Source organism: Glycine soja, chromosome 16 (assembly GCF_004193775.1).
Source record: "Glycine soja cultivar W05 chromosome 16, ASM419377v2, whole genome shotgun sequence".
In the NCBI taxonomy this organism is placed as follows: domain Eukaryota; kingdom Viridiplantae; phylum Streptophyta; class Magnoliopsida; order Fabales; family Fabaceae; genus Glycine; species Glycine soja.
The window spans coordinates 4463401-4487324 of record NC_041017.1 but is presented as its reverse complement, the minus strand read 5'-3'; the positions used below and the strand labels follow the sequence as shown (position 1 = coordinate 4487324).

Sequence of the window (23924 nt, the reverse complement as noted above, 5' to 3'; positions counted from 1 at the left end):
TTTCAATAATTTTCAATCAACATTTTGAAGAAAAAAAATGCAAAACATTTTTCATTATTAATAAGAGTTTTAATTTTGGATTTTTTTTTATTTTTCTTAGTGACATGTCACACATTTTCAACTAGTTATTAGGAATGTATTTGAAGTAATCAAGTCTGCGCATTTAATTTGAAAGTATGTTTGCCATTTGATATTAGAAAACTTATAATTATATGTTTATTTGATAAAAACATGGATGTTTGGTAAATGGATTTATTTTACTAAGTTACTACAACTAAGATTAAAACACTTATTAACAAGTCATGTGTCTTTCTCTTTCTTCTCATTTCTTAATAATGTTGCATTTGCGTCGTCTCACATCAATGGGCAACAACTTTGTCATATGTTCCAAATAGGAGTTCATGGCATGATTCACACATAAAAAGAATGGTTGAATAATAAAATTCAAATTTCAATAAAATCCCCCTTTCCAAAACTATATAAGATTATTAAGATCAAATTGTGATAAATGAAACAATCATGTCTTTTTTCTTTCCTTTCTTCAATAAAACAATAGTTTATATTAAACCCATTTTGTCAATTGTAAAAGATGATAGGTGCAAAACTAACAAAATTGATCTTTCCATTTTAAATTTCTAACTTTTGTAAATTCTCTCAATTTACTGTGAGGACATTTTCTGTTTATTCAATAAAAAATGTGAAGATTTAATTTTGACAAAGTGACTTGAAAATAACATTAATTGCATTACTTCTATTGTTGTGGTGTGAATGAGAAGGTAGAACATTACAATGTGAATGAAGGTTATAGAAGCACCATACCATTGATGTGAATGGGAAGGCGCGGACGAAAGATTAAAAAACTTGTAGAGTATGTTTAGATGAGAGAATTTTAAATTCTAAGAATTTCAATTACTTCAATCGAAATTCTTTTATTTTCAAATTTTTGTGTTTGGATAAAAAAAACTAAAATGTGAGGGTGAAGGAAAATGAGTCAGGAGTTCGAGAACGAGAAACTTGTAGGCGAAAAAGATGATTAATGTTATAAAGAAAATACGAAAACATTTTGAAAAGTTCTTCTGCCAAAAAGAGAATTTTAATTTCTCACCTTTTAGAAGGAAATTAAAATTACACATTTTTTAGTTGTTTAAAATTTTGTTTTAAAATTTCAAAAATTTAAATTTTTCATAAAAAAACATCCAAACAATTATAGATTAAAGAAATTTAAATTATTTGATAAAATACTTTCCTCAATTAAAATTTTATATCCAAATGCACTCGCAAGGAACATGGGAGATTGAGAGGCATAAAGCATAAGAGAGAAAGAACATGATTTGTTTTAAGCATGTTTTAATCTTTGTTGTTTTTTTTATTTGAGAGTTAATGACTGTTGGACCTTGTGGCCTCAATAATCTTAAGAGGGATAGGTTTAGAATAACAATCAATTTAACAATGTTCTTTAAACATGCAAGACAAAATTGATTGTAATAAAATAAATGAGATAAAGGAAGAGAGAATGCAAACACAATTTTATACTGGTTCGGCAAATTTCGTGCCTACGTCCAGTACTCAAGCAACTCACTTTAGATTTCCACTCCCTTTGTAAAAATTCGTTTACAAAGTCTGAACCACGCAGGGACAACTCGTCTCTTGTGTTCAAGAATCCTTACAACTCAAGAGACCCTCGGTCCCTTAATCAATTTCAAATATATTATAATGTAAAATTATTAATTTATTATATTTTATAAATTTATTTAAAAAATATATTTTTTAAACTGTCATAGTGGTAACTGTATAAACTTAAATGTTTTTTAATATTATCTTTTAAAATTAAAATTTAGTTAATTATTATAACTTGTTGCATTTTTATATATATAAGTTGTATTCCCTACATTTCATTTGAAGCACAAGCATTTCTTAACAATCCTACAATATCTTTGATCCCATCCCACATTTTCATTTTACACAACAATTTTGAGTGCTTGAACTCTCATGGGTAGTTAGACTAGTGAAACTATAAATTGTTGTAGGTTGTCTTTGTCTATGTCATAAGTTCATGATTTCACGTGATAAATCCCCCCAATTCAACATATTTAATCTAAAATTACCAAATATGTTAAGGTCAACATGATTTAACCCTGTTAGTCATGTGTCCCAACTTCCATCATCTAAAATTAGTCTAATTAATTAAACTCCCAACTATATACATACTTGCAAACTAAGCTCCTCATCATGATTTGCTGATTTTTTGAATTTATTTATTTTATCAATGATGCTTTGGGTTAATAAAGTTCCTAGTTTTAAGAAAACAAATTATTTTAATGATTACATAATGTTTTGAAATTTATTAAAACAAGTTTATTTACAAAAAAATATATAACTAAACAACATGAAATAAAGTTTCTTACAAGTTTGCGGTAAGACTTATTGATTATATTATTATTTAAGTACAAATTCAGTTGACAAATACATAAAATGATTGCAGACTATCAAGACTCTCTTTTGTAATATGATCATTATTTGTTTATAAGGAATTATGGTGGATTAGATCTAGACCTGTCAAACTCAACCATGCTATATGATCATCATTGTTAGGTCCAAATGAATTATGGCCGACTAGATTTGGACCTACTGTTGTTGATTGGATTTGGACCAGATGGAACTTCATGTTCAATATGATAAACATTAGTATATTTCAAGGATTTGCGATGGATTAAATTTGGATTTCCTGGACTCTTTCTTAAACCATGATCAACTTTACTTGATTGCATGGAATAATGGTGGATTGGATACGTATCTACTAGACTTCCTCTTGCAATATGATCAACTTTATTAGAACGCAATGAATTGTGATGTATTGGATCTGAACTTGTCACACTCTCGCTTAAAGTATGATCTGTTGTACTCAATTCTGAGATAGTATGGTGGAGTGGATTTGGACCTGATGGAACTATACGTGTAATATGATAAACATTATTGGGTTGTAAGGAATTATGATGGATTGGATTTGGACCTTTTAGATTTTTTCTTAAAACATGATCAATGTCATTGTATGCTTGAGGTGTTGTTGAGTGAACAAATTGTGTTGCAGTTGTTATGGCATTATTAGTGAATAATGCATAAAGAATAACTAGGACCATTGTAGGAGAGCTCATAAGAAAATTTGTCATCTCTTAAAATTAATGAAGATATTACTAAGGTTAGGCAAATATAACCCAAGACAAGTTAGTAATATATGCAGGTTCAATTAAATACTAACATAGTGCATGTGTTCTTCACCATTACAACTTTAGGTGCATTTAATTTATGCAAATTAACGTATAAGTTAGGAGTTAGATCCTTTTTGCAAACGTCTTTTTGAAGGTCATGAATGATAACTCAAACTTACTATTAATAAAATTTCATTTATTTTTGGTAGGCATATTATTCTTCTTCTTGGTAGTCAAACACACCACAACTCATTTTGAATTTTTATTCCAGACAAAATTTTCAATCAACAATTTGACAACACAAAATTGTGAAAACCTTTTTCATTATTAATAAGAGTTTTAATTTTGGATTTTGTTATTTTTCTTAGTGACATGTCACACATTTTTTTACTAGTTATTAGGAATGTATTTGAAGTAATTAAGTCCATGCATTTAATTTGAAAGTATGCTTGCCAAGTGATATTAGAAAACTTATAATTACATGTTTATTTGATAAAAACATGGATGTTTGGTAAATGAATTTATTTTACTAAGTTACTACAACTTTTAGATGTTACTTGAATAACGTTTATGCATATAATTTATAACCTATCATGTGCAACACTGAATTAACCCCGAATTACAAAACATAAGAATTTTCTAATTGTGAAATTCAATTCAAGTAATTTCTAGTAACCGAAAAGTCTCTCTTAAGAGAATTTCTCTCCATGTGAGAAGTTTTGACATGCTTTTTTTTTCACAAGTCTTAATGTGTTTTCAAATTGAATGGTAGGTTTTGGGCTTCAGATGAGTTTGCATATTTAGAAGATACTTGGTGGAGTTGGCGACAATGTGGTGGCCAACAAATTTAGTTCAAGTTTCACTCTTCAGGTAATTGATAATACTACTACTACAATGGTAACACATTCATCTCCATGGAATGGGCTATCACATAATAGATCAAATCATAGACATCAATCGGGGTTGGGGTGATATAGTGATGCACTTAATTTATACTTGTTCTATTATCTCACTACTTCTATTTCTCTCTATTTAGTTATTTAACTAGCAGATTCAGTCATTCAACATTATTACCCCAAATGGCAAAAACACAACATAGAATTCGTTGAAAACTACACAATAATCAATTGATCAGCATAGCAATATTGCAGTGCAATGAAATTTGAAACAACTAATAGCAATATAGCATACATTGTAATAATGGTGGCTCACAAACTGGGTCAATGTCTCGCTGACAGTAGTGTCTCATGATGACTCACAGTCACAGTGAATCGGTGATAATTGCAAGAGTTCAGAGGAACACGAGAGCCGAGATTTGTGAGTTGCGAGAGTGGTGGCTCTGGTTCAAAAAGCGGATTTGGGAGAAATGTCGAGACTTGCGAGAGACAAGAATGGTTGTTTAGCTGTAGCTCACGGTGGCTAAGGTAGCAGATCTGCGGAAAGGTTGAGACTTGTGAGAATGGTGCTCGTGGTGGCTTTAGTTCATAGTGGCTCTTGGTGGCTATTCACGGGAGAGTGAGAGAGCGGAGAGACCGAGAGCAAAGATAGAGAGGTTGAGCAAGAGAGTGTGGGACAGAGACTAGAGCCACCGTTGAGAGTGAGAGACAGATGAGAAAGAGAACGTGTATGTTGCGCGGTGCAAAAGACAAGAGAAGAGAAAAGTGCATGCACACTTGCGATGCGGGCTTATTTCGCAGCTTGAAACCAAAAACCAAACCAAACCACTTGTTCACTAAATAAAAACTCAAAAAAATTTAAAGATACTTTGATTTTGATCGGTTATCGATTTTGTGAATTGATTTTTTATCATTTTTATTTTGAATACCCCTAAACAATAACAACTGAAATTGAAACTCAAAATAATTCACGACCATGAGTAGCACAACAAAAAGTGGAACAATTAATGTTCCAATTGAATGTTAAGTAAAAACAATTGAATGAAATTAACATCACACAACCATTCAATTTAAACCACAATAGTTATTAAAAAAATCATACACTAACTTTTCGACTAAGTAATTGAAAACTATTTCGTTAACTAATGATAAAAACTCAAATTGTTTAATTTATTGCAAATTCAATTATTAATGGAACAAGACTAGTTTGTTATGATATTTGGACTTAGGTTTACTGTTTTATGCATAGGGTATGTTTGTCCTTTACAAATATGTTTTACTCATCAATATCAATATTTTTGAGAAATGATACATGTAAAACAAGTTATATAAATAGGCTGACAATATAAAAAGTTTAACACACTCATTCAATCACAGTCAATCATATATGATAAATTTGTTAATTTTTTAAATAATTATTTTAAAGTAATTTAAACGGTGATTGGATGACTTTGTAAAATTGTTCTACAATGTCACTCCATACACATTAAACTTCATTTATATAATATTATATTGGTTCTCTAATTCATTACATGGCTTTAGTTTGATTATTTAACTTTTTTATTCAATTTGACTTTCTAATATTTTAAGTCAATTCAATTTGGTCCTTCAATCTAAATTATAAGAAATTATACTTAGAGACAATTCAAAATCACCCCTAAATAATTTTAAATTACTACAAAATATATATTTTCAAAAAAAAAAGTAACCGATTTAAAAAAATTTCAGCCCAATTAACAAATAAATTAGAGGAACACAATACTAGTTTAACCTATTATATTTTGTTTCCAACGTTTCGCATAAGCCTCCTCTGATGTGTTTTTTTTCTGAAGGGGCAGCATCCCGCATTTGACATTTGACCGAAAACCCAAACAAACCAAAATCTCATTCATCCCCTTCCTGGGATCGATCGAAAAGAAATCCTGCGCAGAAATGGGAGTCCTCTCCTACGTGTTTAGAGGCCTATGGTTCATTCTGATCAGTGCTCACGAAACCCTTCTTCCTCCCAAACCAAGAAAACCAAAACCCTCTTCTTGATCTCTCTGCTCCTCTTTTCCTCTTTCTTCATCCTCAACTCCGCACTTTCCCTCTTTGACGCGCACAACTCAAACGACGCTGTTGGCCCCACGCTCCAATTACAAGTCCTCCCCATCGCATTCGTCTTCCTCTTCTACTCCCTCCTCCTTCTCCTCAGCCTCAGCTTCACCCTCCCCTCTCCGCTCCTAACCCTCATCGGCGCCTTCGCCTTTGCCAAAGAGTTTCTCTTGTTCTATCTCCAGCGAAAGGACCCCAGCGACGTCAAGAATCGCTACTACAATCTCTTGTTGGTGTCAATCGCCGTGTGCATGTTCGGCACGGTTCTGGAGTTGGGATCGCCGCGCTCCGATGGCATCGCCAGATTAGGCTTAAAAGTTACCTCATTCATATAAATTAAAATCAATGTAATATAAATATTTCAAAATATACTAGAATATGGATCCTTTTATTACCTTCTTGTTGTTGTTCAATTTTGACAAAATTTGACATAAACAATATTGATAATACGTAAATATAATTCAATAGTTAGATCAATAAAAGTTACATTTTATATCAAGTTATAAAAATGATGTAATAGTTCGCAAAATTACACGGGTATAATTTGATCAAATTACACTAGTGTAACTTTGATAAACTATTATATGATTCAATAATTTTTAATTGGATAATTTTTTCGTAAAATTTCACGTTGGATTGAAAGTTTGTTCCACATAGATCATATATATAAAATTTTATATTAATTCAAAATGATTTGTTACTTCATTCATACAGATAACGTAATATAAAATTTTCAAAATATACCAAAATACAAATCATTTGATTACTTTTTTATTGTTGTTCAATTTTAACAAAATTTGACATAGACAATCTTAATAATATGTAAATATAATTTAATGGGCCAGATTGATTAAAAATTACATTTTATATATGATTATAAAATAATATAATAGTTGGTTAAGTTATACCAATATAATTGAATTCCTTATATATATATAGACACACATAAAAAAAATCATTTTTAAATCAGTTAGTTCTTATATTTCCTAGTCCTAACCCACATAAAAAATAAGTTAAATAGACTAATTAACCCACTAAGCTTTATCCTATATACATATCCAGCTCTGCGTATCTTTATTAAAATAAAAAAGAATTCATTGGATTAATTGAACAATAGTACCCAACCTTCTCCAAATTACCTATTTCACAAATATACATCATAACCTTTAATTTCATCTTTATTAATTCTTAAATTTTACAATCTTTGCTATTAGTAATTTTTTATGAAGTTTAGATTAACTACTAATAGAAAAGTGACATCAAATGTTTATTTACCTTAAATCTCAGTCATTTTCAATTTTTTTAAATTTTATTTTTCCAAACAATAAAAACATTATAAAGAATTGAAATTCAGAAGAAAAAATTACAGTCAAAAAAAGAATCAAAAGAGCTTATATTAGTTCCCAGCTTGATTGATTTCTCTTTTTCGATTATTATTTTTTAAATTCAAAGTTTTTATTATATTTTAAATATGTTTTAAAAATAAATTACAAGAAAAACAAATGATTCACTTTAATGTAATTGCTTTATTTACTTGTAATTTAAGTTCAGTTTAATAGAAATGACTAATTGTAAAAAAAAATAATTAAATATCGATAAAAACGAAATTTAAATTTAAAATACCTATTTGCAAAGAAGAAAATTCAAGAAAGCTAATTACTCATCCTTTTTATTGGAGCAACAAACTCGCTGGCTCTTTTTTTTTTTTCCCTTGTTTCCAATGGAGAAATAAACCCGTCTTCGAAGTAACAAGCAAGGTTATCTTTTCTCCTTTTCCTTAGTCTAGTAAATATTTTTTTTTTAACTCCTCTTTCTTATTTAAAAGATGATGATAAGAGTATCCTTCTTTTGATATTGGTTTCGTTCAATATTCTATGACTTTTCTCTTTAAGAAATTCTAGATCTGCTTTATATGAAGGCATATATAGCTTGAAGTTCACCATCAAGCTTACACATAGAGAGAAAAGAGGCTAATTTATTGTGTTCATAGATACAAGACAATGAAGAACCTTTCATAGAGTTGAACAAGGTGGATCGAAGGCATGGGAAGAGGCCTCTCCCTTCTGATCATGCATCAAGGGAGAGAAGGGAAGGTTTCAACTTTTCTGTTAACAAATCTCCACCTAAGAGCCAAGGGGGAGAAGCTTCTCAATTCTCCTTTATGCATCCAATCAATACTGGTGATGATAGCACCCTTTCTTCACCAATTCCACAATATGGGCAAATAAGCAATTCTTGCTTGATTGAGACTCAGGACCCATCCCTACAGCCTTTAAATCAAGGTAAAATTGCCAGGTTCATGCACTATCTAACTTTTTTTTCTTTCAATTTATATTATCATTTGTGCTATATTATACAGCCCTATTTATCAATAATTTCTTTCAGGATCAATTTTTTAATTTCACCCTTGTTTTTTTGAACTCCATATATAGAGATATATGTAAGAAGATCGATCCCAAGAAATTAAGATCTATGCTCACACACACACATATATATATATATATATGCGTTTTCAAAACATTTATAAATTTATTTTTACTACTAGCCTGAGTGCAATTAGCAAATCTGAGTTTCTTGTTGAAAAAAACGAAAACAAAAGAAGGTATTTTTTTCTAAAAAAAAAGCTTGTTGGTTGATGCACATGTAAAATATGTTTTACCTTGAAATACATGCCAAACCTAACCAGTTGAAAACTTGAAATGACACTCCATTTATCATATGCATGTCTGCCTTCAATTAATCTCCATCTTCGGTTTGTGTCTATCCTACATTAATAATGACGTTGATTGTTGAGACAACTAGTTAGGTATTTTCAGTGATCAGCAACATTTCCAATGCCACTTTAATTTCTTACTCTAGCTAGTTGAGGATGTGTTTTCATAAATCCAAACCAAAAAAAAACAAATGCTGCCTAACTAAAGCATGGTTATTTATAAAGAAAAATTATTATAGATTTGATATTGTAGAAAAATTTATATTATCATTTAATTATAATTTATTATATATAATAATTTTTATAATAATTACTTTAAAAATCATATTAATAATAAATTATAACTAAACGATAATATTATAAAGTGATATAGACTATCCGTCATGACGATTAAATTCTTATTTATATGCAATAATAATTCAAATTTGATATATTGAAAGGAGGTAATGGGAGAAAAAGACATTATAGAGGAGTTAGGCAGAGACCGTGGGGCAAATGGGCTGCCGAAATCCGCGACCCTAAAAAGGCTGCTAGAGTGTGGCTTGGCACGTTTGACACGGCAGAGGCTGCTGCTGCTGCTTATGATGCTGCTGCTTTGAAGTTCAAAGGCTCCAAAGCCAAGCTCAATTTCCCTGAACATGTTCTTCTTCCTCCTCCTCCAATATCATCATCATCACCACCTTGTAATAATAATAATAATCATCATAGTTATTATTATGGTTCTTCAGCTCTTGCACCTCTTGCACCACCACCACAACATGTTTATGATCAAACACCACCACCACCACAACAACAACCCTTGCTATCATCATCAGCACAAGAAGAAGGGTTTCCAAATCTAATGCAGTACGCGCAGCTTCTTTGGAGTAGGGATGATGATGATCTACAGCGTATTGCTTCAGGCCTTCATCAACACCATCATCACAATGAGGCTTTTTATGATTCAAGTTCTTCAACTTTGTTCTCATCAACTTCCACTACTTATTCTATGACTGTGTCTGATCAACAGCAGAATATTGGAGATGACACGAGTACTCCCATGGGGGCAGAATATAATTATGGTGGCTGCTTTTTTAGAGGGAGTGATTTTCATGACAAGAATTGAACATTATGCTAAGTGTAAGTATGCTGTGTGTGCTGCTAAAAACCTACCTTTTTCTGTATTGTTTTCATAATTCAAAATTTCAAATAATGCTTCTTGAACTTCAGGTATAAACTCCCATTTCTTCACATCGGAAGTGATATATATATATATATATATATATATATATATATATATATATATATATATATATATATATAAACATGAAATTTTTAGAAACATACTCTTTAATCTTTATATATTATACTCTTTTGAACATATTTTTTTCTATTAGAATTTATTAAAAATGATAAAATTTAATGGATCTTAAATTATATTTATATAATGTTTCTCTCTCATACTTTTATAGTTTTAAATTTATTTTAACCAATAATATAAAGTATTATTCCTAGTATTTCTTTAAAATAAAATAAACACGTAATGAAGAAGACTTTAAAAGGCTGAAAATGATGCATCCTTCTTTTAAATTTTAGGCCTCTCAAAGCATCCCCAATGTGACTATGTGAATTACTTATTTAGGACATCATATTTAATGTTTCTTTCTCATAATTTTTATAATTTTTAATTTAGTTTAACCAAATATATAAAGTATTATTCCTAGTACTTCTTTAAAATAAAATATACACTAAATGAAGAAGACTTTAAAAAGGCTGAAAATGATGCATCCTTCTTCATTTAAATTTTATGCCTCTCAAAGCATCTACAATGTGACTATGTGAGTTACTTATTTAGGTTCTATGAGTTGCGGATATATAAAATTAGTTGGGTGGTTAATAAAAAAGAGGAAGAGGATTTGATCCATTCTACTAATTAAAATTATTAATTAATATTTATCTATAAAAATATTATATAAGCTGCTTAATTAACAATAAAACACTATCTTAGTATGTCACTATCATGTGATTTTTTTTTTTTTGTATTTGTCACTTATGATTTTAGGTTGTTTACAATTGGAGTTATATAAGCAACCATTTTTCATGGGATTGTTTAGCATTTGTGTATAAATGTAGGAGAGAGAATATGAGATGTTGAAGGGAGAGAAAATATATTTGTGTTAAGCAACAACTTATTAATATGTATTTTTATTGGAGTGAAAATTAATTGAGTTGCGTAGAATTTAACTGATATATATGGATCCGCTTAAAGAGACAAAATGAGTTGCTTATATTAAGAGCACAATGGAGATGCTATGAAAAGATGATGTTTTTAATATATTTCCTAAATTAAAATTCACATAAATCTTTTAAATATATGACTCATCAATACGTAGTTTGTAAAAATATATTGAAAATTTGTCTTAAACACAAGGCAAAAGTGTAACACTACGAAGATTTACTCTATCAACAAGGATAACAATACAGATTGTTTTGGCATTACTTTTATTTTTTAAATCCTTGAAAAATAATCTCTATCTCACAAACACACACAGGAGACTTGGTGCATTCAAATGAATACTTTTGTTAGGGTAAGCTCGATCTTATCTCAATTTAATTTATGGAGCATGTTTATCTTAGATCGAACTGGCCTAATATAACCCATAATCGTTGTCAGATAATTAATAAAATAACTTCTAGATGTTCAGCTAACAGATTAAGAATGTGATTTATTACTCGTTAGAAATCCATTGCACATAATGAGTTTATCTTCTTTTTTTGTCAGTTCTACACATAAGTTTGAAATCATGTTAAATGTGACAACGAAACTATTTTAAGAAATCCAGCTTATTTTTAATGGACCGTGATTATTTATATTTTTTTATGAAAAAGGTGAAATTACAATGGAATGCTTATATTTATTACATTGTATTTAAAATTTTGCTACTGTAGTAAAACTTGATTAAGTTTTTATTTAATTTTATTACTATAATAAGAAAATAATTCTTATTGATTACTTTCAAAATACAAAATTATACTTAATTTTTTTATTTATTCTCACATTATTTTAATGCCATCTTTCAGTTTTATTGTTTAAGTATTTTATAAACCTTAACCATTTAATATCATTGATGCATTTAATTGTATTGTATTTTTAAAATTAATAAGAAGAAATGTGTTACAGTGTTTAACAAGTAGATCGACGTGATTTTCTGTAATGAGTCAAAACCCACAAGAAAGATATTTATGGTCATTTTTTTACAAAATTATATTGTAATGAGCATATTTAAAACATATTCAAAAGTGGCAACCCTGGCTGACTCGAAAAATGTTGGTTTGGAGCGTTTCATGCATATCGAGGAGCTAGCCATGTGAAGAAACAAATATGTTATCAAGAATCTGCAACCTCCACATATATCCACCCTTAATTAGCATTAGTAGGTCTCTTCCTTTTGCTTGTTGTTCTGTTTGTTCAATTAGTGATACTACAACTTTGCTGTATATATATGCTAGTAATATTAATTGTCTACCCAAATGAAATACTTTCTCCATGCATGTAGATTCAAAGTCTAATATATTAGTTTATGATTTCACGGTTATAATTAGGTGTAGGAAGGTGTTCATCAAATTATTGAGATGCCATCCATCGTTGCACTATACTTCCTTAATGCAAATGCGGTATCATGGGCGTTGAACACATCCACTTACATACAAAGAGAACCCATGTAAATCTAGAACTTATATATATACTAGAACGAGGCTTGCTCATCAGCAACTCAAAATTTGTAGCCATGCATCACGGAGAATGTGCTTTGCTTTTTGCATAGAACTAACTCTTACAATTGGTAAAAGTCCCTCACTTCATATACTTTGATAAGACAACTTAATTAGATCCATAGTTTTTCTTATAAATGGTGGATGAAATTACAAATCATGAGCTTACCAAGGAGTGCATATTGTTGGTGACAACCTCCTCTTCTCTTAGGTTTGGTAAATATAATAGTCTTATATAGTTGTTAGTCGACCAAGTGCCTGATAGAGACCTACGTGTGGATGTCATCAAGGAAAAGCTTGAAGAACCCGTGGCAAAAAGCCAAAAGCTAGGAGGAAATACAAGAAGCCTTGGAAGGAGATCGAGATCAAAAATTGAAGATCTTGAAGAACAAAAGAGGAACTAGCTAGCTAATCAATCCACTTGGTTCTTGATGAGTTGAACCGGTTTGACTCTTATCAAAGGCTTTCAATTCTTAGTGGCGAATTTGCGGTTGGTTTATCATTCTTCTATGTTGATTTAATGTGGCGCCTTCTACTTACTTCAACTCGTTCTTCCATTTTTCTTTTGAGTTCTTGAATGTGTTCATGTGATTCTTGACATGATGAGGCTTTCGGATAGATATGATTTCATCATTCCATATAGGATTCCATTAATGGAGGTCCTTGTTTTTATTAGTGCTCTATGCGATGTTTCTTATTGTGGCATCAATTTTGTAACAAGATGCTTTTGGGATCACATAACTTGGTTGATGTGTAGGTCGAAATAGCCAAGAGAATCAAGTAAGCAAGAGTGAACAACATGTCTTTCAAGAAACAATACACATATCCATCTTTTCAATGATGAAGTTGAAATTGAAATCTTCTTTCTTCCCCTCTCCCATGATAAGGGATAATCAAATACTTGACTAGATTGGAGGCAAAGTCATAGATGAAATATATTTGAGAGGGTTAGGAACACACTTTTTCTAACATGCTTTTTTTCATTATTTAAAATTTATTAAAATTTATAAAATTAGAAGTAAAGTTTATTAAATAAAGCAAGTCATAATTTTGACGATTTTTAATAAATTTTAACTAATAAAAAATAATATAACCAGAAGAATGTGTTGAAAAATATATTTCTAACATTTTTAAGTAAATTTGAAGGATTAGTTGTTAGACCAAGCTAACTCAAAAGGGAAAAGAAAACTTTTTAATTTCATTAATTAGTTTAGGTATGTGGATATATAAACAAAGAAAAATAAGTAATCTAAGCAGTTTTTCAGTTAATACTTATTTTTTAAAGTATTTTGAAAAGAAAAAAAAATCTCTACATAGTAATATTTTTTAAATTTTCAATCAGTATATATATTTTGATGAAATTGTGACAGAAAATAATAGAAATATGAAAAAGAATTAAAGATGCTACTTATTTTATTAATAAAAGACATTTCTTCATCCCACCGCTGCCGAGATTTCTTGTACGGCACCATGACATCCCTTCATTATAAAAAGCCTAAAACTTTAGTCTACATACAATGAACTTCTTACTTTTGTGGTTTGCCAAATAAATTCCCGTTTTTGTAGAAAATTAAAGCTACACCATAAAGAACAGACGTACTTCAATGAATAATAATACATAAATACTCTCTTATTTTAAACATCTTATCAATATATTTTTTTCTATCAAATCATAACTCTAATATATATATATATATATATATATATATATATATATATATATATATATATATATATTTCTCTTTTTCTTCTCTTTTCCTAGGTGTTTTATAGCCAAATGAGTGTTCATTAAACATTTTCCGTACTTCAATAGTGTGGCTACATGCCTGAAAACCACAATTGGATCTCAATGACACGTTCCTTTTTAATTTTAGAATAGCACATGTAAAAAAGTATCATATAATTGAAGTTATAGCAGTACAATATCAACTTGGGTAAAAAGGAAAATTAAAACCCCTTGGAATCATTCTAGCTAGTAGTGGGTTTGAGTAGTTTTTGATATAGGTATATTCCAATATATAAACGATACTACTTGAGTCATCGCGGACTCATGGAGGACTACCCCGAAGAGCAATTTTTTTTGTATATATATATATATATATATATATATATATATATATATATATATATATATATATATATAACGCAATAATATACCTAAAACTTAAGTTTAAGACCAATTAGGTAAGAATATCGATCATGCTAGTTGATTAACATGCGCTCAGTTTTAATGTTTGAATAGTAGTTTATATGGTATAGGGTACTTAACATCTCATTATTATTATTATTATTATTATACACAAAAAATAAAAGAATAAAAATGAAGTTATTTATAATATATCTATTTCTTTTTTATTCTTTCACTCCTCTAAATAAATAAAGAAGAAATATTTCTTTTTTCATTTACATAATTTTTTTGGTAAACAAAATATGTACTATTATTGAAAACTAAATATTGTACAAGGAGTGTCAAGTTTGGAAACGGATATACAAAGTGAAAGGAATTATGTCATTTACATAATAATCTAAATTGCATGTTTTTTTTGTTTTTTTTATATTTTATTTTCCTTTTTCATTTTTCTCCTATGTCTTTTCTTAACCAATCAGAATGTTGATAATTTTTACTTGCTATTCTTAAATATATATCAGACACCATTCAAACTAGTCCGAGAGAAGAACGAGAAAAAGAGCTATATAGCTAGTGCTAATTAATTATAGTTAATAGTACTTTCATAAAGTCGTTTGAGATCCTTTAAATAACTTGAGTAGTCGAAGATTAAGTACAAGAAGAGAATATTATTGACTAACATGGAGCTTGATAGTGGCAAGTGAAACCTCCTCCACATTGAACTTCCGAAAAGTTTGAAAGTTTGAAGCATGCCATTTTTTTTTCTTGTGTAAGAGAGAATGGATATCATCTTATGAATTAAAAACTAATCTTATTTAATATGTGATTATTATTAACTTAAACTTTTTTTACACATAATAAAAATTAAATACAAATTTTTTATTAAATAAATTATTCTCACTTTATATGTAATACAACAAGATCTTAGGTGTATCATTGCATTAACCCTTGGGTTCGAAGTATGACATATGCAAGCGTGGGATTGAGGGCACTATCCGACATGAGACTTCACAAGAGCAATAATTAATATAACCATGGCCTAGCTATCTATCTACGAGAATCAGTTGATTGCTGAAAATGAATGCTACGTGATTTTTGCTTTCGGCTCACACGTCAATTTTTGCGGCTATCATGTTATTCCCTTTTCCCTTTGTCCCCTCCACTTTCATGCATGCACCGTTTTCTTCTTCAACAGTGTTCACATTAAGTTTCTTTCTTGTCACAAAGATCTCCAAGAGTGACAAGAAATCCATTTTTTAAAAAATTATTAGTGTTTAACTACTTATTTAATCATAAAATTGAGCTTTAAATTGTTTATGTTTGTTTGAGGAGTTGAACTTGAAATTCTCATGTCGACCCTTAAAGGTTCATACACAACAAATCTTAAAGTGGAAAACCAAGTCAGTATGACGTAAAGTTTACTAGAATTCTTGCCTTTGGTCCTCGAATTGGAAAGTCTCTTGAAAAGATCTTGAATGGAATACTCTTAACCTATTTGTTTTCTTGACCTCCAATTTAAACACGTTATATTTATCCATTTTATATAGTGAAGAGTTTATATAATAAATAATTAAATTAAATATACTAATAACATAAAAGTTTTTTATTGTCCAATTACACACGAATAACTCTAATACTTTATTTGGTAGGAAAAAATATTATTTAATTCTAGATCAGCACTTATCTATGGTTCCAATCAAATTTTATGTAACATAAATTAAAACATTTAAATCTAACAGAAAATAATTAATAACACTTAATTACGTATCATTAGAGATTGATTGAGGTTATGAATGGGGTGGTGGTTTAGGATCACTTAATAATTTTTTATTTGATAGATAAGACAAAAATACAAAGAGAGACAATAAGTGAGTGAGAAAAAATAAAAGAAAAATAAGTAAGAAATAAAATAGATATAGAAATCATTTTGTTTAACAAAAATGTAAGAGAATTAAATAGATTGGTTTGGACAGAAGAAAAATATATTATAATTCAATTTACTTTTTTACCCTTCAGTATAAACATGTTTGAGGGATAAACACAAACATAACAAGTGGTATATAAAGTTAAAATTATCATTCATTTTCTTCCTTTTCTTCACATATTTGGAGAAGAATTTCTGACCAAAGGAACTCACGATCTTGATTTAAATTTCCTTCTTAATTCATCTATACCAAATGAAGGAAAGTTGCATATTTCTCGTCATTTTCATGCTTTTCCTCTTCTTTCCTTTCTATTTGTACTATGCCAAATAAGGCGTAAATCCTATTATTAATCTTTCTACTTCATCTTATAAGGCTATAATAAGTTTAAAACTCTTGTTAATCAATATTCTTAGAACATTAATTAAGAACTAAAATGAGAAAATATTTATTGTGAAAAAATTTGCGCATATCAACAAAAATCTTTTTCCTTTTAGTTCTTTAACCAATGCCCTAAGGGCATTGTACCTACGCAGGTGTATACAAGTAATCTTTTCTCCTAGCTTGCTTTCTCATCGAAGTCTTATTTCTTCATTATTCGATATTCGATAATTAGAAGGATGGGAAATCTATGAAAGACACTCTGACATTCAAATCAGATTTTGAACAAGAACAATAAATGAGTATTTAATACAATGAATAGTATTTTACTTAGATGTTCTCATAACTATTTGTACATATCTTAATAGGCCTTGGACCTATGGACTCATATACATCATTACCATATTAGGTAAATACTATTGTAGTCATCACTAAGGACTCTTCTTACAGCCTTACTAGCATTTTCTTAAGATAATCATATTTTATGACCTTAATCATGATTTAAGGCCTTTGGGATATTTGGGTTCTCGACTTTGTCGAGTACCTGAGTACTAATGAGGGGTATTTAGTGTATAAGGGGTACTGAATACCTTTCAATAGGAGGTTTGTTGGGGTGCTAGTAGGAACTTGTATTTGAGTACTTGAATACTCTTTTAACAATAAGTTTTTGTTGTATTGAAGGTAAAGGTGCTTGGCTATTCGATTATGTCAAATATTTGAGTACTTTAAGATCTTGTGCACACTTGACATTCCATGGTTTTAAGGGTGTCTAGGTACTCGTGTATTTGACAAGGTCGGACACCATAGTACTCTCAAAGGGCAACCATGCTTACATATCTTAAAGGCTTTTAAAGGATACTATTTAGTATTTGTCTAAGTTTAAATAATGAGTTTTATATTTTCAAGGCATTAAACACAACTTTTTTATTTAATACTTTCTTTATAAAGTAAGAGGAAAAATTATATATATATATATATATATATATATATATATATATATTATATTTTAATCAAATGGTATATTTATCATTTTTTAGAGCAATTGTATATATATCACAATTGTACGTATTATCATATATGCATGATATTTTTTTTTTACTTTTATATAACAATTATTGTTTTTGGTAGATATATACTCTTTTAAAAAGTTATACTTAAGATAACTTTTTATTAGTTAATAAAAAAAATTTACACACTATGGTAAAAATTAAACTCTATTAAAAATAATATTATGTTATGCTTGTTTTTTTAAAAAAAAAAATTGCATGATTCAATTGTTATGTAAGTTAGCTTTTATGTTTCTAAAAAAAAATAATTATTTTAATTTCTTTAAATTCAATTTTTTTCTCTAACTTTAAAATTTGTTAAAATAAATATTTTGTAATAAAGGTTCCATTTTTTGTTTTAAATTTAGTTATCTGCAACATTAAATTTGTTATTAAATATATTTTACTCTTGATTTAATTTTAATACATAAAATACTTACTCATTATTTCACTTTGTGAGAGGGAAAGAAAATGAGTATTCAAAAAGGTTACCATTATTCCACTTTTATTTATGTAGTTAAGCAATTTTTTAAATCATCAAAATCGTTGTATAACGTCATGCATCCTAAGCATGATATATATAATAAAACAAAAGAACATTTATTGACGCCGTCTGTGGGAATCGAACCCACGACCACGTGGTTAAAAGCCACGCGCTCTACCAGCTGAGCTAAGACGGCTTACTGTTAGTTTGCTAACTTTTTTTTAATAAAATCAATAATTTGATTTGTTAATTGAGTTTAACTAACTATTGAATGTGCAGTTAAAGTTGAAATTAATATATATATATATATATATATATATTATTTTTCTTTTTAAATTATTGTCACTTTTTTATATTTTTTTTTTCAATTTGACTCACCTTATTTGTGTTTAAGATTAATAAAACTATTAAGATAAAAAAAAGATTTTATTAAGTTTAATATGACATTTCAAAGTTGTACCAAAATAAATTATGAACCTTTTGTTGCTTAACCATTTACACGCCGTTGACATCGTCCCCAATACTCATCATTTATGTCCCTTTTGTATCAATCACAAACGATTTTGTTGACTATTTCCCTAAGATTAAAAAAAATGCTAGGAGTCTTTAATTGTTGTCACCAAAAAATCAACATCAGTGAGCATATGAGCACCATGCCACTCTACTCATTAATTCAGAAGTCTGGCATGCTTAATGGTTATTCTTGATAAAGTCCAACTACTGATTCCTTTTTATCTAATTCTATTGTTCTCCTTCCTACATATCAACAAAGTGGTTTGTCCAAGCTACTACTTTCCTCCACCATCCTAATATTAATGATTCTTTGGTTTATCCTTACCTTCGTGTTGTTGCATACTGAGTCAATCTAATGATAAACAAGACTAAAGTAAATTTTTAAAGATTTTTTTTAGTTTAAATATGTTAGACTTTTTATTAATATATGTGTCATTATTTTTGTTAGTGAGCTTAAAGGTAAACTTTAGTTGTTTTATTTTTGGATTGACCCTAATATTGAATCTGGACAAACAAATTTGAATGCAAACTTTAACTAACTGAACTAATAGATCGATCATGTTCAAAAATAATTAATGTTGTTATATATAACACTAAATTTTCTAATATATATTTAATACACATATAATTTTATATAATAAATTTTGTAACAATTAATTTTGATATAATAATATATTTTTTACATATATAAATTTTAAATAAAAATCATAGGTTTAATAAAAATTTATATATGTAAAAAAATACATTATTAGATTAAAATTAATTGTTACAAAATTTATTATGTAAACTTATATGTGTATTAAATATACATTAGAAAATTTAGTGTTATATATAGCGATATTAATTATTTTTTAACATAATTGTCTTATTAGTTCATTTGATTAGAGTGTAATGTTAATAATGTGAAAGTCAAAGATTTGAAACTTGCATGAATCATTAATTTTAAATTATTTTATAAAATATATTTTATACGGATTGACAATCCGTATAGGCTATATGTAAGAGCATTTTTTATTTTTTTTCTCTCATTGATGGGTGTATGAAGAAATTTGCTAGGTGTAAAAAAAAAACCCTAGGTTTAAAATTCATCAACTCAATATCCAACACAAATATAATTGGGAATTCAAAATAAACCCAGATCAGAATTTGCATTGCACCTACTAACTTTGTAGCCCCTTCTTTCCCCTATTAAGTCTTGGCAAATTACTATCATGATCAGCCCAAAAAGGCTTATTAAAATCACAAGCGGCAGTAAATGGCACCAAGAAATCGCAAGAGAATTTCAAACCCAAGGCACCATGCATGTTGATATGCATTCTAATCACACACACACACACCCCTAATAAGAACAACCCAACTCGATTTTGTTTAACAGGATACTTTGAAGGCAATTATAACAACACGGTTTTTTCCATTTAATAAATTTAAGTTGTTTGATATATTTTAAGAAAATTAATTATTTCTTAAAATAAAATTTGATTGAAAGGAATTTAACGTTCAGTAAATTGCGATTAATTCCTTGGATAAATTAGTATCAGGGTTTTGATAGTCTTTTGTCATGAAATTTATTTCATGATATGTGATTTAAGTTTTGATTTAATATGTGTTGTTAAATTTATTTGATAAAATTTTATTTGAGTGAATTACTTAACCTGGTGATTTTTTTAGTGATCTTTAAAATTAATTAAATTATCATGTTGGTGTAATTTATTAAAATTATGATTTTTTTGGGTGAAAATTTTAATTATTTAAATTAGTTTGATAATTAAATAGACATGATTTAATACATATAATTATGGGCCTAAACGTAAATAACATAAGAAATTGGGCCTAGATTTAGAAAACAAAAACTCTGATAAGGGGAATGCAGTTAGCTAAATATGAGGTACAGCCAGTAAAACTATCCTGTTACACTTTGAGGTCCAGAAAGCAATTCTGGTGGTGCAAATAGTGAAATTTTGGGTTGTCACCTATTTTTAGCTGAGTAACTTAAATCTGAATTAAAATTGGACCTTTTCTCCTAAAAACTAACACAAAACCCACCCCAAACAACAACAAAAAAAAAATAGAAAGAGAGAGAGGATTGACGAGATTGAGAGAGAGAGAGAGAGAGAGAGGGGGAGGGAGGAGGTATGAAAACTTACTATTCCCTCATGCAATTGTCATCTCACCCTTGCCAATACTTTACACTTCCAGATTTCAAATTTTCTTCATCATTTGGTCAAGCTAAAATCACTCCAAGCTAAGGCAACCATTGATCATTCTTGCCACCCCTCCCACATGATCCCCTCCTCCACTATAAATAGAGCTCACTCCAAGCTCACTTCCCACAAAAAAAACAACTAGCCTTCTAGTGCTAACTTGAGATAAAATTTGAGAGTTTGGTGAGGTTTTGTGTTGGAAGAAATGGAGTCTTTCCCTTGATGATTTTCGGCAGCCTCTTGGAGAAGAAGAGAAGGAAAAAAAAATTAAGACTACCTTGTCCCTAAAAGTCACACGAAATTAAGGTATGGAGAGGGAGGGAATTGTTTGTTTTCATTTTGATGTTGCTACATGGTTTGGGTTGTGATGGTTCTTGAAGAACCTCTTGTTGCTTGTTCTTGATTGAATGCTACTTTGAATTCATTGTATGGTAGTACTCTAAATGTTTGAATATAAGATGATTACTTCCTTTCTTATATGTGCATGCAATGTTGTTAGTTTGATTCACCAAATGCATTAAAATATGATTTTAAGGATTTATTGAGTTGCTGCCATTTTTTTTGTAACATGAAATGGTGATTGTTTGGTGCTGGACAAAAATAGAATGCATGTTAAAAATGGGCCTTGGCCTGTCCAAAAAGAAGAGATAAAATAAAATAAGTCTTTTTCTATATCCACTCCTCCTTTTTAAAAGTACACTTCCCTTACAATCATAAATATTCACTATACTCCAAATACCCCTATATCATCTTTTCAAGAAAGTACATTCCAGAATGATGATGTTTAAATTTTTGTATTTTGAAAAATATTTTCATGAATACAAAAACTTGAACATCATTCCAAAATATTCTTTCTAGAATACATAATAATAGGTTCCAAAAAGTACTTTTCAAAATACTGTTTTAGTTTTTGTATTCTGAAAAGTACTTTCCTAAAGCCAAAAAAATTCCAAAAAAGTACTTTCTGAAAATTCAATAAAAAAACATGTTGCATCCATTCCAAAATCCAAAAATACAATAATTTCAATAAAGTGGCAACAACAAAACCATTCTAATGTGTCTATACCCCCTGCTGAATCTCTAACCAAATTACACAACATGTGCAAATTATGTATGAAGATCCGAAGCTTATAAGCACTGTTCATAGTTTGTCGCAAGAGAATAAAGCTATTGGATCAATAAAAGCAAAAAAGTGAGGAAGAAAGGAATGCTTTGTTGTCATGGAAGTAACAAATGGAGTGAAAGAGATGAGATGTTCTAATGAAAGAGAGAGGAATGTTTACCATGGAAGGAGTGTATTGTCGGAGGGGAAGTGTGTAACCCTGTGAGGGAAAGAAGATGATTTGAAAGAAGAAGGTTATTTAAGTTATTTGTGTTTAAAAAGAAGGGGGTATACTTAGAGAAAAGGGAGTGAATATAGCTTTGTGTAATAAAGATTCCATCTGGAAAAATATTGGAAGGGTGTTATAATCATGTTCTTATAAAGAAAAAGAACAAGAAAATCTCAGCATTTTTTTAGATAATGAATTAATGTAATGATAATGATAAGAAAAGACAACCGGCAATATATCTTCCTTGCACTCAAAGCTTTGTCCAATCAAATTCAGTGACTCGACCGACCGACAGTGTGTAAATAGAAGAAGACAAAAAGATTGTCAGGACAAAGAAAAGAAAAGAAAAAGGGAAAACACTATCAGCATTTCATAAACTATCCATTCTAAATTCAGCCAAAAAAAATCCATTCTAAATGAATTTAATTTTTTTACACTACCAACTAATTAAAAATATAAATGTTTTATATATTAATTAATGTAAAAATAAATAAATTTTTTTTATAAAAATACATAATTTATTAGTTTATGATTAGACTGATAAAATAATTTTATATTATAATTCAATTACAAATTAAAATAATTATTATAAAAATTAATAAAATTATTTATCATCGGATGCTTAACCTGTTTTCTTAAAATAAAATAAAATATAGTAGTCTATAACTTTATATATCAATGATAAGAAAATAATTTATACAATATTTTACTCCTTCTGATTTAAATATACAAAAATAGCATTTTATTGATGTTAACAAAATTTTAATTAATTTTATCTTATTGATATTATTTTTAAAATACTTTTTATTTAGTTAAAATTTTAATTTCAATAACTCATTTTTATTCTTAATATTAAATTCTAACAAGAATAAGTTGAGAAAAAAATTAATTTTTAATTAAAATTGATATATGAGTGAATTAGTTTAAACTTATTTAAAAAAATACTTATTTTAATAAAATAAGTAATTTTATGTTTTTAATGTATTTATTTAAATTATTTCTGCTTAAAAATTTATTTTTACTTATTTTAAAAACAAATAATATCTACTTATTAAAAAGTGTTTTTTTAAATATTTATTTTAAAATTATTTATTTAAGTTTAGGCAAACCAATCCATAATTAATTATGATTAAGTAAATTTCTTATTTAACGTTTTTTTTAATATATTTGAGAACAGGGAGTAATTCAATTTCAACAAATTTGTTGACTTGTACTTGTGTGAGTTTTGGATATATCAAGATTTCATTGTTGGATTGACA

The 23924-nt window shown here is 28.6% G+C and overlaps 2 protein-coding genes and 1 non-coding gene across 3 annotated transcripts; 2 read left to right on the top strand and 1 right to left on the bottom strand.

Moving 5' to 3' along the window:
* The first annotated feature begins 6066 nt into the window (after nt 1-6066).
* Nucleotides 6067-6531, top strand: LOC114391085. Its single transcript, XM_028352074.1, has one exon. The coding sequence runs from the start codon at nt 6067-6069 to the stop codon at nt 6529-6531; it is 465 nt and encodes a 154-aa protein (XP_028207875.1).
* A 1371-nt stretch (nt 6532-7902) lies between these two features.
* LOC114390247 (ethylene-responsive transcription factor ERF113-like) lies at nt 7903-10117 on the top strand. The gene is made up of 3 exons (XM_028350958.1): nt 7903-7953; nt 8187-8478; nt 9350-10117. The coding sequence occupies exons 2-3, from the start codon at nt 8358-8360 to the stop codon at nt 10012-10014; spliced, it is 786 nt and encodes a 261-aa protein (XP_028206759.1). The 5' UTR covers nt 7903-7953; nt 8187-8357; the 3' UTR covers nt 10015-10117.
* An 8626-nt stretch (nt 10118-18743) lies between these two features.
* TRNAK-UUU lies at nt 18744-18816 on the bottom strand. Its single transcript has one exon. It is a non-coding gene; the product is annotated as a tRNA-Lys (tRNA).
* Between the last annotated feature and the right edge of the window lie 5108 nt (nt 18817-23924).